The sequence below is a fragment of the Phyllosticta citriasiana genome, assembly GCF_038021145.1.
Source record: "Phyllosticta citriasiana strain CBS 120426 chromosome Unknown IWZ02scaffold_7, whole genome shotgun sequence".
Taxonomy (NCBI): Eukaryota; Fungi; Ascomycota; class Dothideomycetes; order Botryosphaeriales; family Phyllostictaceae; genus Phyllosticta; species Phyllosticta citriasiana.
Window position 1 is genome coordinate 225,860 of NW_027117284.1, and position 13,460 is coordinate 239,319.

The window sequence follows — 13,460 nt, forward strand, 5'->3', positions numbered from 1 at the left end:
AACGACAGGGCTGCTCCTCATCTCTCGATCAAGACCAGCATGCACGCTGCTCCCTTTGCGCCATAACGATCGGCCTCAACTTTTACCCTTCCGCCTGCTCTGTGTGGTCAGCTTCTTTCCCTCTGCTCTGCCTCGTCGTCGGCCGTTTTCTTCAGGTCCTCCATCATCGGCCCTTCGTCCACTCCTCTTCTCCCCCCCCCCCCCCCCCCCCCCCCCCCCCCCCCCCCCCTCCCCCACCTCCCCCCCGCTCTAAATGTCCTCAGTCGCCGTCTTTTCGCTCTGGCACCTCCGTCTGTTTCGTGCCACGGTCATGTGTTTGTCCGTCAAGAACTACCATGGTCCTCATCGTCACTGTCCACGTACCCGTCTCATTTGGCTTGCAACAAGGGTTGACCATCCTTATGTGACAACCAAGTCCACAGCAAGCGCCAGCCCAACCACTGCGGTTCCTGAGGGACGCTGTCATGGTCGACCCTTTCGCGTCTGGACTCTTTCGGTCACTTGGCAAGCTGGACAAGTCCACCTCCGCCAGCTCCGCGTCCTGACTTGACCATGTATGTGTTTCGGCAAAGGCCTAGCGCTCCGCTCTCAGGCCAGCTTCTGTCCTGCTAGGCCAACACAGTACCCCAGACTGCCTCCCTTCCCTTCCTCTGGGGATGCGCTGGCCTGCTTGCAAGCTACTGCAGCCAATTCTTTCTATATTTGCATTGGAGCACTGACCCATCTCTGACTCTTGCCTGCCTGGTTCCAATACGTGCCCCGGACGACGACAACACTGTCTGCTAAGAGTCATGCTGTCTGGCACCCACCACTTGTGGTTCATTGCGGCTTGCCCTATTCACACCGGTTTTTTCTTCTCCGGACGCCATCTGCCGCTAGTCTCGAGGCCTGAACAGCTGTGGTGGCGCTCCTTATCAGTTCGGTCCCATCATCGTCGGCACTTTTGCTGCAGATGCGGCTGGGCGGCTTGCGGTAGCTACCGCGGCTATGGCGCGGCAATCAGCTCGTTGGCGCCGAAATCCTCCATCATGTTCCTGTAGTTACCACATCCACGTGCTGCATCATCCAAGCTGAAACGTCCAACTCCACCCGCTGCAAATCCGCCTTCTGCAACCTGTCTCGAAACCGTTTTCGCCTGCATGGTAGAGAGCCTAGTGCGCAATTTTGCGGCAGGGCAAAGAAGTCGAACGACATGCGCCCATTCATTGATTCATTTGCTTTGACCCTCGAGTCGCCCTTGCAGAAGCAGTCGGCATCCTCGGTCGACCCGTCGTCTCTGCTCCCTCGAGGCCGTTGGAGCGATTGGCCCAGTCCTCGGCGCGCTGCAGCACCGGCTCCGTCTTCTCCACTTTTCAAAGTCGGGTAGGTACGTTCAAATCTCGCAATTCGTCCCGGACAGGTGGGCTGGGATTGGCCAATTCGTTCCTCCAGCTGCACTGGAATGCGAAATGGGATCCGACATGCACATGGCCGTCAGGCGTTGCCGAAGCCGGCTCGCTGCTTGCCGCTCGCGTTGTTTTCCCAAACGTCGGTTCGAGGGCATTAAACATGACGGAAACGAAACCGTCTTGCGTGCATGGTGGATTCCAAGTCTTTCCCATCCGAGTAAGCATAAGCTTGACAGACGGAGTCTTTGCCTTGAGCAGTCTAGGTTGGAAAAATCCCTGGTTTCAAACTAAGATCTGAGCCGCATGGCCCAGTGCCGCCGGTCCTCTCAGCCCTAGAGCAAGCTCTCGGTTTAGCGCGTCGCCACCCCAGCCCCAGACGTCAAACGAGACAAACAACCTCAAATCCAACCTCTGCCATGCCTCATGGAGACTTGAACATGCACCTCTTTGCTCTCCACGGCACCAATCGACGTCGTTTTCTGCAGGGCGAAGCGCCTGTCGCTTCAACTACGCCGCGGCAGCAAAGACGACGTGGGACGCCTTTGCAAATCATCTCACGTGTCAGTGAGCCCGGCCACTCCATTTCAGATCCTACTGCGCAAATGGCCATTTCAGAGAGCCGCCACACGTTACGCTTTCGCTACGTCTGCGGACGAGCTGGAACTGCAGCGTTTCAAAAGAGTCCCACAAGAGAAGGCCTTGCAAGCCATGGTCCACATGCCCAATGCCAAAGGAGTCTCTAACCACTCAGACAGCCGGTGACGCAGTGATCCGCGTCTTCACCGTCTCAGCAAAAATCCGCATGCTAGCCCTGGTCCCCCACACTGGCACACTTGATCGATCATGGACATGCCGCCTCGGAATTCCTCTTCGACGCGCCATCCCTTGCAAACGACGTCTCAATCTCGGCCGAGTCCGGTCCGACCTGGTGGTGAGCGACGGAGAGGAGCGGCCTTGCAGGGTGAGCACTCGTAGTGGGAGTCGACGCGCGCAGGAAAACACGCGGGTTCGTCATTGATGCAGCACCCTAATCCGAATCAATCAAGGCAGGCGGCAAGCGGGCCTTTGGCCTCGAGTCAAAACCACAAGTGCCGGCGCCACGGGTCTGACTGGCTGCATCTCTAGCCACAGGTCGTGGGCAGCTATCGAGCAGACCGCGCTGTACTCGTCAGGACATGACGTGCTGGGCTTGGGCTGGGGACGCGGTCGTCTTGCCATGCGTTGTGCCGTCTGTCTGTTCGAAACAACCAAGCGATGGCGCAATTGACGGTGGTGGTCGGTTCAGCCTTCATCTCTTAATTGCAGTCGTCGACAATTTGCGAAGTGGACCTGGAGCTTCCAAGCCAGTGGCCCAATGACAGAGTTACTTTGCGACATACACTCTCCTTTTGCATTGCGTCGAGAAAGCACGTTTAAAGTTGCGCGCCCAGTGCGCCAGGGTGCTACAGTTTATTCTCCGAACTGTAGGTTGTGGAACCTGTCACGGACAACCTTCTCCTACGTCCAGCCAAAGTTGTTTTTCCTTTTTCAACAAGCCCTTTTGCCACGTCGAAACTGGCAGATGCGGATACCCTTATCGATTACCGTCTACAAATTTGGTTTCCACCTTGCAAGCCAGAATCCGGCGATGCCAATTTCGATTGCCTATTCCCCGGGCAACATTTGTTGGTCTAGTTGTGCTCGACTATTGACAGGGAAAGGCCGAGCCGTTTCAATGTGGTGGTTGTGGTCGTGCTGCACGGCCTCGCTTAGCCCATGATCGTCTGGTCCTGGTCCCCAGATGATACGGCATGAACAGCCAGCTGACTGACACAAGGCGATGGCAACCTTTGCATGGGCCGGGCTGAGTTGCACGGCGGCAGTCCTTGAACCCATCAAACATTTTTCCTCAATTATTTCTTCAATCTCTCTCTCTCTCTTCCTCTCTCAACGACTATTGATGGCCATTGCGCCCAGGCCCACCTCCCCACACATTAGCGACGCACGAACCGACCGACGCACGCACGCACGCATCATGGCAATAGAGATCTGCCATTCCACAGGCGAGATCCGCTACCCACCCAAGCGAGCGCCGCCCACGCACGGCTGCTCTCCCGGTCCCTCCAAGTCCCGTACCGCATGCACGTTTCCCCACTGTCTCAACCTCATTTCATCACCACGACTCGCCATACATGTTGGGCATCAGCCATTTCTCCACCCCAGTCACCGGTAGGTTACGGTACGGCTCGGTGCGCTACCTTGTGAGAGCTGCTGCGCCCTGCTTTGGCCGCTGATTGCTTGGCCATGGCCGCCGCCACCTCTGCCACGCTTACGTCGTCATGTCTGCTCATGGCGACTGGCAGACCATGGCAGAGCAAGCAGGTCGACTGTTGGCCCCGGTACACTACCTCGATCGTTCCCCCGCATCAAGAGGGACGTCTCGCTGTCGTCAGCGTGCGCGTGTCGAAAAGAAATCGTCTTCCAGTGTCCGAACACGAGAGCGCCGACGGACGAGGCGACGGACGACAGACGACGACAAGATGCAAGACATGGGGCACGCGATCCGACTTGACCACGACATACCATCTTCGCTGACAAAATGAGACGTGCCCAGCCAGACGTTTGAAATAACGGCGACGTCGTTGTCAACATGGTCAACCTCTCAGCTCCTCGTCCCCTGCAGCAGAGCCATGGTGGTGGGCCGGCATTATGACGGTGCGAACGTGCCATGCCAGACCAGCAAGAGCCAGAACCACCGTGCCCGTGCAGAAGCAGCAGCCAGCAACAGCGCGTGGCAGCCATCCCATCCAGCCAGCCAGCCACATGGTCTGTTCGATCCGCCGGCGCGCGTGGTGGCATTGATCGTATCTCGCATCGCCGTCGCTCATTCATTATTCGTTTGCTCCCTCGCTCCCAAGCTCGGTCAGGGGCCACGTTGTGGCAGTGGTGGTGATGGGTAGAGCGCCTTAGGTGCTCCACGCACCGCACCATCACCTGCGCCGCACGCTCCGCCCTACTCTCTCCCTATTGGTATTGGCATCAGAACCTAGCTGCGGGCTGGACCAGCCCTCGCTCCTGGCGTTGCTCCACCCTCCCTGCCGACGCGACTCGTCGCGTCGATTCCTTCGTACGCTGCATGGGCCGCGCTGGGCTAGGCTGCAGAAGATGGGAAGGTGTTGCGACGCGGCGTCGCCGCGTACAAGAGTCGCCCTCCCTATCTGCCTGTGATTGTCATCCAAGCGGTCTAGCCTGACCTAGCCACGTTCTGATTATTTGATGCGCGCAAGTACGCGAGGGACATCATGGTCCTGTAATTGATTGTTGACCGGTTTGATTGAATGATACGTCTGGCTGGCATACTGACTGGCGGGCAGGATAGAATGATGGGCCCAATCTCGTTGCTGCTGATTGTCAGCTGAAGCTACCAGAAGTTAAAAAAAAAAAAAAAAAAAAAAAAAAAGCGGTAGTTCATGAGAAATTACGGCTAAGTGAAAGTAGAATAGTAGGTATGCAGTGCATTATACCTCGAAACCTCCCTCTTCTCCTTTACGCTCCTCGTTCTCCGCTTTTTCTCCCACTTTCGCTCCTCCTCCTCCTCCTCCTCCTCCTCGTTCTCCTCAAGCCACACACACCTACCGACCTTCCTCAAGGACGCGGACGGACATGTGCAAACCCCGAGCCCGGCGAACCGACCACCACCGTGACCACACGGACTTGCGACGACGTATCGCAAGGATGAGCATGAGATGAGACAGCAACCCACGGGCCGCTCCACGGCCTGTCTACTTGCTTGCCTCATCACCATCATCCATCACCACAACCACCACCACCACAACCACCACAACCGTGTGCCGTTGGTCGTGGCTGCGATTGCGGTCATGGCGAGAATGGCAAGGCCCGCCATTTTGCCATGTGGAGCAGATCAGAGCACAAACGCACACGCCCAGATCCAGATCGCCCATCCAACCAGCCCCATCTCCACGACTCGCTCTGGTGTTGTGCGGTGGGGCGAGGCGCTGCGCTGCGTGCGCACCACCCACCCACTTGTCATGGCATGCGTGGTCCCTGCCACATACATACATGGATGGGCATGGGGCATGGGGCATCTCATTACTGCATTTTGCCATCAAATGGGCTGGGCGCACGTGGGCAGCCATCACGTTTGCCCGGGAGGTGGCAATTTGTTGCGCTGACTGACTCTTTGCGCGTCCTTGTTGTTGTGGTAGTCAGTGTAGGTGCGTTGATTGAATCGCTGCTCTGCTCGCTCTACTTACTTACCGTAACTATCTACCCACCCACCCACCCACCTACCTCCCTACCTACCATGTGCATGCCACGCAAACTTTTCCTAGCTTTTCTCGGTGTGAAAGGGGATGTTTGGTGATCAATCAAATCCTACACGCAACGTGACAGTCTTAACCTGAAGTCTGCGCCAGCACAGTCAGCAGAGCCAGCAAGCGGCGAACACGGGGGGATGAATGAATGAATGAATGGACGAATGCCTTCTTATCAATTTGTAAAGATAACGTTTGAATGGACTGTACACGCCGGTGGACTACCTACCTACGTAGCCGTGACGTACCACCTTGGAACGGACAGAGTGGGAATGGAATAGAAATAAGCTTAACATTTAACCTTTGCCATGCTCCATTTCCTTTTTTCCTTCTGGTTGCCTGGTTTTTCCTTTCTTTCCTTTTTTTCTCTTTTTTCTTTTTTTTTTTTTTTCCTTTCTGAACTCTATCCTCATCTTACCGAGAGAAAGGGAAAAACAAAATATTTTGATTCGAATGGGGGGTTTTTTTTTTTTTCTTCAAAAACGTACATTGTAAGAAAACCTAGACATGATAGACAGCCTTTCTAATCCGAAACGCCGTCGCTCTGCGGGACCAAATAGCTTGCTTGCTTGCTTGCCTGCCTTACACCGCGACGCTGGCATGAACCGCGGTGCGTGTCCCCGAAATACCAGGGCGCCGATTCCACGCTGCGTCGAGTCGGTGGACGGATTGAATTAGGGGTCGTTGGATGAATGATGTGGGATGGAAATTTGCACTCCAGTTCTGACAATAGATGGATGGAATGGGTGCCAGTTTGCTGGCAACACTTTGACGTAGGGCCGGGCCGACTGTGCTGTGCTTGTGCGCGTTTCGTGGCTATTGTCTGTCTGTCTGACTGTCTGACGCTTGCGAGTTTCTTCTTCCTTTGGTTGCATAGTTAGGGTTGGAATTTTTTAGCTGGCAGTTCAATCTGGTCGATTGGTTTATCTCTCAAGCTTAGCGACTGAGTGTGTGTACGTACAGACTGGAAATGTGAACGGTTCAAAAGCTGTTGCGTACACGGTGCATCTGGAAAGGTTTGACAAGAAACACGCGCTTTAAACATTTTGGCGTGAAATACAGGACACAACTGCACGGTCTGCGGCGACAGAAAGGCAACTGAGAATCGTCTTCTCTTGACGAATCACTCTCTCTTGTCCACCACCACCTCCTCCTCCTCCTCCTGCCTCTCACCAACAACAACCATACACTTCTCACCCTTGGGTCGAATCAAGAAGAAGTTCACAACCTCCATCAACCCCTCGTCTTTCCACATACACTCGCTCAACCCAACACGGCCCCTCAACTCCTTCAAAAACACCGCCATCGCCAGCCTCAACTCCATCAACGCCAAGTGCAACCCCAAACACGTCCGCGTGCCCGCGCCAAACGGCTGAAAATGCAGACTCGACGGTGCGGTGGTGGCCGGCAGCCCGAGCCAGCGCTCGGGCGCAAACGTCTCGGGATCTTGCCAGTGCGCGGCGTCGCGGTGGATGGTCCAGGCCTGGGTGGACACGGTGGCGCCGGGCGGGACGAAGAAGCCGGCGAGCGTGGCGCCCGAGGGTGACGGCACGCGGCGCGGCAGGCTGCCCGGCGCGGCGCCGTAGAGGCGCAGGGCCTCGTTGATGCTGGCGTTGAGGAGCGGGCAGCGCGCCTCGAGCGCGGCGTCGGTCAACGGTTCGGAAGGGGAGAGGGCGGCGGCGGCTTCGGCTTCGAGGGCGCGCAGCAGCCGCGGCCGTTGCAGGACGCTCCATGTCAGGTACGTAAGCGTCACGGCCGTCGTGTCGCTCCCTGCGGCGATCAAGTTGCCGGCTTCGCGGTTGATGTCGGCGTCGGTGAGCGGGTACGCCGTGTGCGCCAGCTCGTCGGGGTCCAGCTGCGCGAAGATGGTCGTCGTCTCGTCGCCGCCTACCTTCTTGTCGCGCCGGCTGTTGGCCACGGCCTTGGTGCCGTACTGGGTGAGCTTGATCGTTGCGTTGAAGAACGTCTGGCACGCGGCGATGGGCAGCATTTTGCCAATGTTGTCGATGAGGGGCAGCTCGGCGCGGATGCCGCCGCTTTTCATGACTTTTTCGAGGACGTGGATGTACTCGTTTTTCTGGGGGTTGGCAAGTCAGTCATGTCGTTGGCATTTCGTTCAAGTCGCGCAGTGATACCTTGCCATATTCGAGCATGTTAAAACTCTCACCAAACATCAACGTGCCACTAACATCCGTCGCCAGAAACGTCCACCACTTGAACACATCCGCCTCGCCAGCCCGTCGACACTCCTCCTCAATCCGCTGCACCGCGAGCCGAGCCTTGGCGTGCACCATGGGCTCCCAGCGCGCGCGAATCTCGCTCTTGCTAAACGCCCGCGCCATCAGCCTGCGCCGCGCCGCATGCTTCTTGGTGTTGATCGTGTCAAACAGGCCCTCGTTGTCCGTCTCGGTAAACGATTTGTACCACTCCGTCTTGACGAAGCCCGAGTTGGGCTTGTGGATTGTCCGCGCCGCCTCGCCGTCGCTGCATGACACCTCCCGCGGCGAGATGCGCACCAGCGGCCCGTACTTTTGATGCAGCGCGTGGATGAATTGCGTGCGCTGACCCGTGATGACGGCCCATTTCAAGGGATAGTGCGTCACGTGCGACCAGAGCGGTCCAGGTATTTTACGCAGCGGTGAAGTCAGGGCAGTGCGGATTTTCTGTGACGCTGTTAGTCATGTTCTATGTGTCTATGTGAGATGCAAGTCGACTTACTTGGAACACCAAAAAGAGGACCGTGAATAATACAAGGATGCCTGCGAGACGGGTTGGAGATTCCACATATCTGCTGAGAGCTAGTGATGTAGTCGCCATGTTTGGGGATGCAGAGGATCAGTGTATGAGGGGTTGGATACAGGACTAAAACAATTTAGTCCACAGCACTCGTGTTCTGGGCCTCATCCTTTCTTGATTTTGTCGAGCATCTAAAGTCCGAGCTCCGTCGAGGACTGATGGTGGGCAACCGATTGAATATGACGGTTGTGCGATTATACTTAAAACACTTCCCTTTCACTTTACCGTATTTCTTTGCCGTATTGCACAATCCAAAGCACGAAAGGGGAGCCCTAGGACGGGAGATAGGTCATCCGATGGCCACTCAACCAATAGCATTTCCCCATAAAGCGAATGCGTGGGGCCGAATAGGGCATCGGGAGAGCCAAACTGGCGATTCGCTGTTTGTTTTGATGGTCGAAGCCGTCAGGTACCGGCGATACCCTGCCCGTCGCCATGGTGTCGCTTGTTGGGTCTGGGTGCAGGATTTTCCGACATTTTCAAACGCGACTGCAGAGTCTGGCGGATTTCTGGAGAACGCCACTAGTAGGGATTATGGCCCAGGTTTGAGCCTCACTGTGCGGGGAATTTTGGATCTAATGCACATCAGCGTCATCCCGTCACAAGCTTCTCCACGTTCCACGATCAACGGTCAAGATAGTTTCGAGTGTCCCGAACGGCCAATCAGATTGTGCTGTTGTACAGGTTGGGTTCGCATAGTTGCACATCAGTCGGTAGTTGCTGAATTTTTTGAGCCGTTTTGATTCGTCCTGAACTTGTGAATTTTGAAGGTCGGTATTTGCCTTTCCCATGCTCATATCCATCCTTTGTGAGCCCCAACGCCTGTCGTTACCGTGATTCCATGCAGAAGATGAATAGTGCTAACGAGCCTTAGAGGACTGCTTGAACTTGGCCGGTCCCAAGTCCTTGCGAATGTCGTCTAGCTGCGCCAAACCATCCTTGTATCCGTTCCTTTTGTTTCCTCTCTTGCGACCGCTTCCAGAGAACTGTCCGGAAAACTCGTCAAGTATCGAGTCAAAGTCGGTCCTCAAGCCCGGAGCCTGCTCGTCCATCTCTGAGGCTTTGCTGTAGACGGAAATGCCAGACATTCCAGATGCCAACGACATGTTGTCATCGCCAAAGCCATCGTTGGCGTATTCTTCTTCTATCTTTTCGAAACGTTCGTCCAGCAGACTCTGCTGGTCGGTGCGGAAGAGGGCCGAAGACGTCATACTGTAGTTGGAGGTCGACGTCTTTGCACCCTTGCGCTTCTTGCGGCGGGCACCAGTCATGTCGGTGCCAGTGACGAAGGACTGCAATTCGGATGGAGCAGCAGTCTGCTTTTGAGTCTTTTGAGCCTTGGCGTCTTTTTTGAATTTGTTGAATTCAGCCATCCAGTCACCATCAACGTCCTCAACGTCCGGGGCTGGGCCATCAGCAGGAGGCAGGTCGACTCCCTCTCTTGACACGGCATCCTGCGGAGACTTGCTTTCTTTTGTGGGTTTTATGGTGTCATCCGTTGCCCATCCATCGTCTTCGTCGTCAAATTCGTCCTCATTTTGCCATGCCCTGGGGTCAACTTCCTGACCGTCCTTGGCCAGTTCATCGAAAATGTCATCCTCGTCATCGACGTAAGCTTCGTCCTCGAGCGCCTCCAAAACTTCCCTCAATCTTGGATCCATGTCCGGTTGGAATCCGGCAATGGCATCAGGAATGTTTTGCTGGTCTTGGTAGGTCGATGGTCTGACAAACTCGCTCGGCGCCATGTCCTCCCCAAAAAGGTCGGCTGCGCTTGAGCTCGCTGTGGACGACATGCTCATGCCAGCCTCGCTTTGACCGTCGCCCATGTTCATATTCTCCAGCATGTCCTCGAGCTTCATTTTCTTCTTGCCCTTGTCCCCGCCAGTCTTGGCTGGAACAAAGGTAGCATTTCCGCTCGTACCCATCTCTCTCAAGTGTTGCATGTAATCGTATTGGGAGTCGTCGTAAAAAATGCCGTAGTTGGCGGCTTCGCCCTCATTTACTCTTACGCGCCCTCCATATTCGCCCTCGAGGTCCCGTCTTGACTTGATCTTGCTGCTTCGGCTGACACCGCTGAGGGTGCTCGCTCCGTTGCTCGTTGGCGCGTCCCAGTCGTCATTTCGGTGTTTGTTTGAATTTGGCGCCTGGCGTTCGGCAAATACCATTCCCGGCGCATCGGGATCGTGGATGCGAGGGTCATTTTGGGAGCGAAAGACCAGCTGAAAGTTTTGCGCATTCTTCTTGTCACTTTGCGGTCGTTAGCAGGAAGATTTGTTCAAAATATTGATTGTGGTGCGAGACTGACAAAACTCTTTTGCGGGGTGGCATGGTGGTATATTTTGGAACGAACGAGGCGCAGTGATTTGGTCGCAAAATGTGGAAGGAGTTGGTCGGGTGTAGGTGGTTGAGAAATGTTGCTGACAAAGTGCGGCTCAAAAAAAGTGACGCATTCGCCGCTCGCCTCTAGACCCCTCCTCTTGAACACCTCACTCGACCGGCTGCGGTCTCTTCCCCCAACAATCACTGCAACATTGTCAACAGCAACATCAGAGCAGGCAAAATGGTGCTCGCAAAGTCCAAAAACTCGGTCGGGCTGGGCAACAGCCTGATGAACGACCGTTTCGGCAAAGGCAAAGGCTCAGACATGCGCCGCGGAAATTACGACCCCAACGGAATTGCGCGCAAAGGACAAAATGGCGAAACGGTAGACGACTTGGATTTGGAGACTGACTGTCTTGCTAATTTGAGAGTAGTATATCACCAACGGCAAAAAAGAGGCTTCCTGGGTCAAGATGCGCAGTGTCACAGAGCAGGCCGCTCTCGATGAATTCCTTTCAACGGCCGAGCTCGCAGGCACCGATTTCACGGCCGAAAAGATGAACAACGTCAAGATTATTCACAAGGACCAAAAGAATCCCTACTTGCTCTCAGCGGCCGAAGAGCGCGCGGCGGTTCGTAAGCAGAATGCGCACAAGAGAAATCTGACTGTGCCGCGTCGTCCAGCATGGGATGAGCACACTACACCACAAGAGCTGGACATGCGGGAGAGGGAAAGTCTACTGCAATGGAGAAGGGGCTTGGCCGAGCTGCAAGAGAGCAACGACTTGCTGCTGACTCCGTTTGAGCGCAACATCGAGGTGTGGCGGCAACTGTGGCGTGTCATTGAGCGGTCAGACCTCATTGTCCAAATTGTGGATGCCCGGAACCCGCTGCTATTTAGATCTGAGGATCTGGAGAATTACGTCAAGGAGGTGGACAAGAAGAAGAACAACTTGCTCCTGGTGAACAAGGCCGACATGATGACCTTGGAACAAAGACAAGCTTGGGCGACTTACTTCACTGAGCATGGCATAAACTACAAATTCTTTTCGGCGGCGCTGGCCAAAGAGCTAAACGAAGCCGAGGACTTGGATGAGGAGGAAGAGGAGGAGATCAAGGCGGCCGAAGATGAGGAGAAGCAAGAGGCACAACAAGAGGATGACAAGCTCGCACAAGAGGCCAAGAAGATGGACCTTCAGGACAAGGACGATGCTGAAAAGCAGTGGGTTGACGAAGAAGAGGTTGGTCACGAAGCAGACGAGTCATCCCCAAGCGCCGAAGCGGTGCGGATTTTGACCACGGACGAACTCGAGGCACTCTTCCTCGAACACTCGCCCGAGATCGACACTGGCCCCGAAAGCAAGCCACGAAAGGTCCAAATTGGTCTCGTCGGTTACCCCAACGTCGGAAAGTCGTCCACCATCAACGCCCTGATTGGCGCCAAGAAGGTGTCTGTCTCTGCTACTCCGGGTAAAACCAAGCACTTCCAGACTATTCACCTTAGCGACAAGGTCATTCTGTGCGATTGTCCCGGTCTCGTGTTCCCCAACTTCGCGACGACAAAGGCCGAACTCGTCTGCTCGGGTGTCTTGCCCATTGATCAGCTGCGCGAGTTCACTGGACCCGCCGGTCTCGTTGCGCAACGCATCCCGCATGCTTTCCTCGAGGCCATCTACGGCATGAAGATCAACATTCGTCCAGTTGAGGAGGGCGGCACAGGCATTCCCACTGCTTCGGAGCTGCTTGCAGCGTATGCCAAGGCCCGCGGATTTTCCACGCAAGGCAGTCAAGGTCAGCCTGACGAGTCCAGAGCTGCTCGTTACGTATTGAAAGACTACGTCAGCGGCAAGCTCTTGTACTGTCACCCGCCACCTGTGGACCCGCCCATTGACGGCAAGCATTTCAATCGCGAGCTCTACGACGAGGCACACCTGCCCGAGAAGCGGCGGGCTGCTTTTGCTATCCGTGAAGAGAGTAGCATTGCAGACGAGCCCGTTGACGACGTCTCTCTGATGGATGATTCCGACATGGTGCCCCTGGGCAAGAATGTCGTGCAAGGAACCAAGACCAAGGCTCTCGACAAGAAGTTCTTTGCACCTCAAGGCAATGCCGGTCATGTTACGATGCCCTTTCATGAAAAATACAGCGAGCAAGGTCAAGCGTCGGGCAGGCACCTGAGCGGGAGAAAGGCTAGAGTTATGCAGGCGTTGGAAAAGGACGTGGACCCGTCTGAGATGAAGACGACTGGCAAGAAGCACTTCAAGGGCAACAGGAGACAAAAGATTCGGAACAGGGGCGGTGGCTACGACTTGTGAGCTTGCGTACGAAGCGCTGGGAAAATGGGCGGTCAATGATTTGCATTTTAGGCGTTGTGAGTGGTTGAGGAGGGGTACAAATCTGAGCGGGAGGCTTACCCGAATGGGAAAGTCCTTATGATCTTTCCGACATCACCAGTGGAAGACGGCGTGCTTGAATGCATTTTTTGATGCTACAGCGGTGATGCAGTAGCGTGTCAATGTCTCTGGCTATTATTTCCAGTGTCGTGATGGTGGCGTTAGGTCCGGAGCGATCATGGGGGAGGCCGCCTGCCTCGGTATTTCCCCGCAGAAAGCCAACGTCTCGGTGGAGCAAAAGCGGGCAGACG

General features: G+C 55.4%; 3 protein-coding genes across 3 annotated transcripts; 1 reads left to right on the plus strand and 2 right to left on the minus strand.

The window, feature by feature from the left end:
- Positions 1-6,590: 6,590 nt before the first annotated feature.
- On the minus strand, positions 6,591-8,643 carry IWZ02DRAFT_519378 (sterigmatocystin biosynthesis P450 monooxygenase). The gene is made up of 3 exons (XM_066770738.1): positions 8,420-8,643; positions 7,837-8,364; positions 6,591-7,778 (listed from the first exon to the last, which is right to left on the minus strand). Exons 1-3 carry the CDS (start codon positions 8,516-8,518, stop codon positions 6,825-6,827), a joined length of 1,581 nt encoding a protein of 526 aa, XP_066622112.1. The 5' UTR covers positions 8,519-8,643; the 3' UTR covers positions 6,591-6,824.
- Positions 8,644-9,145: 502 nt separating this feature from the next.
- Positions 9,146-10,926, minus strand: IWZ02DRAFT_269476 (low-temperature viability protein-like protein ltv1). The gene is made up of 2 exons (XM_066763464.1): positions 10,803-10,926; positions 9,146-10,744 (listed from the first exon to the last, which is right to left on the minus strand). Exons 1-2 carry the CDS (start codon positions 10,823-10,825, stop codon positions 9,358-9,360), a joined length of 1,410 nt encoding a protein of 469 aa, XP_066622113.1. The 5' UTR covers positions 10,826-10,926; the 3' UTR covers positions 9,146-9,357.
- A 55-nt stretch (positions 10,927-10,981) lies between these two features.
- IWZ02DRAFT_402209 (nucleolar GTP-binding protein 2) lies at positions 10,982-13,367 on the plus strand. The gene is made up of 2 exons (XM_066765633.1): positions 10,982-11,201; positions 11,251-13,367. The coding sequence occupies exons 1-2, from the start codon at positions 11,058-11,060 to the stop codon at positions 13,129-13,131; spliced, it is 2,025 nt and encodes a 674-aa protein (XP_066622114.1). The 5' UTR covers positions 10,982-11,057; the 3' UTR covers positions 13,132-13,367.
- Positions 13,368-13,460: the final 93 nt, after the last annotated feature.

What these genes read in the sequence shown, in the direction of transcription:
- IWZ02DRAFT_519378 (XM_066770738.1), bottom strand. Translation starts at nt 8,518, where the DNA reads ATGGCGACTACATCACTAGCTCTCAGCAGATATGTGGAATCTCCAACC. An exon ending in TCCTCTTTTTGGTGTTCCAA is followed by an intron (nt 8,365 to 8,419) that starts GTAAGTCGACTT and finishes ACAGCGTCACAG; the next exon opens with AAAATCCGCACTGCCCTGAC. An exon ending in ACATGCTCGAATATGGCAAG is followed by an intron (nt 7,779 to 7,836) that starts GTATCACTGCGC and finishes GCCAACCCCCAG; the next exon opens with AAAAACGAGTACATCCACGT.
- IWZ02DRAFT_269476 (XM_066763464.1), bottom strand. Translation starts at nt 10,825, where the DNA reads ATGCCACCCCGCAAAAGAGTTTT. An exon ending in CCACCCCGCAAAAGAGTTTT is followed by an intron (nt 10,745 to 10,802) that starts GTCAGTCTCGCA and finishes ACGACCGCAAAG; the next exon opens with TGACAAGAAGAATGCGCAAA.
- IWZ02DRAFT_402209 (XM_066765633.1), top strand. Translation starts at nt 11,058, where the DNA reads ATGGTGCTCGCAAAGTCCAAAAACTCGGTCGGGCTGGGCAACAGCCTG. An exon ending in AAGGACAAAATGGCGAAACG is followed by an intron (nt 11,202 to 11,250) that starts GTAGACGACTTG and finishes ATTTGAGAGTAG; the next exon opens with TATATCACCAACGGCAAAAA.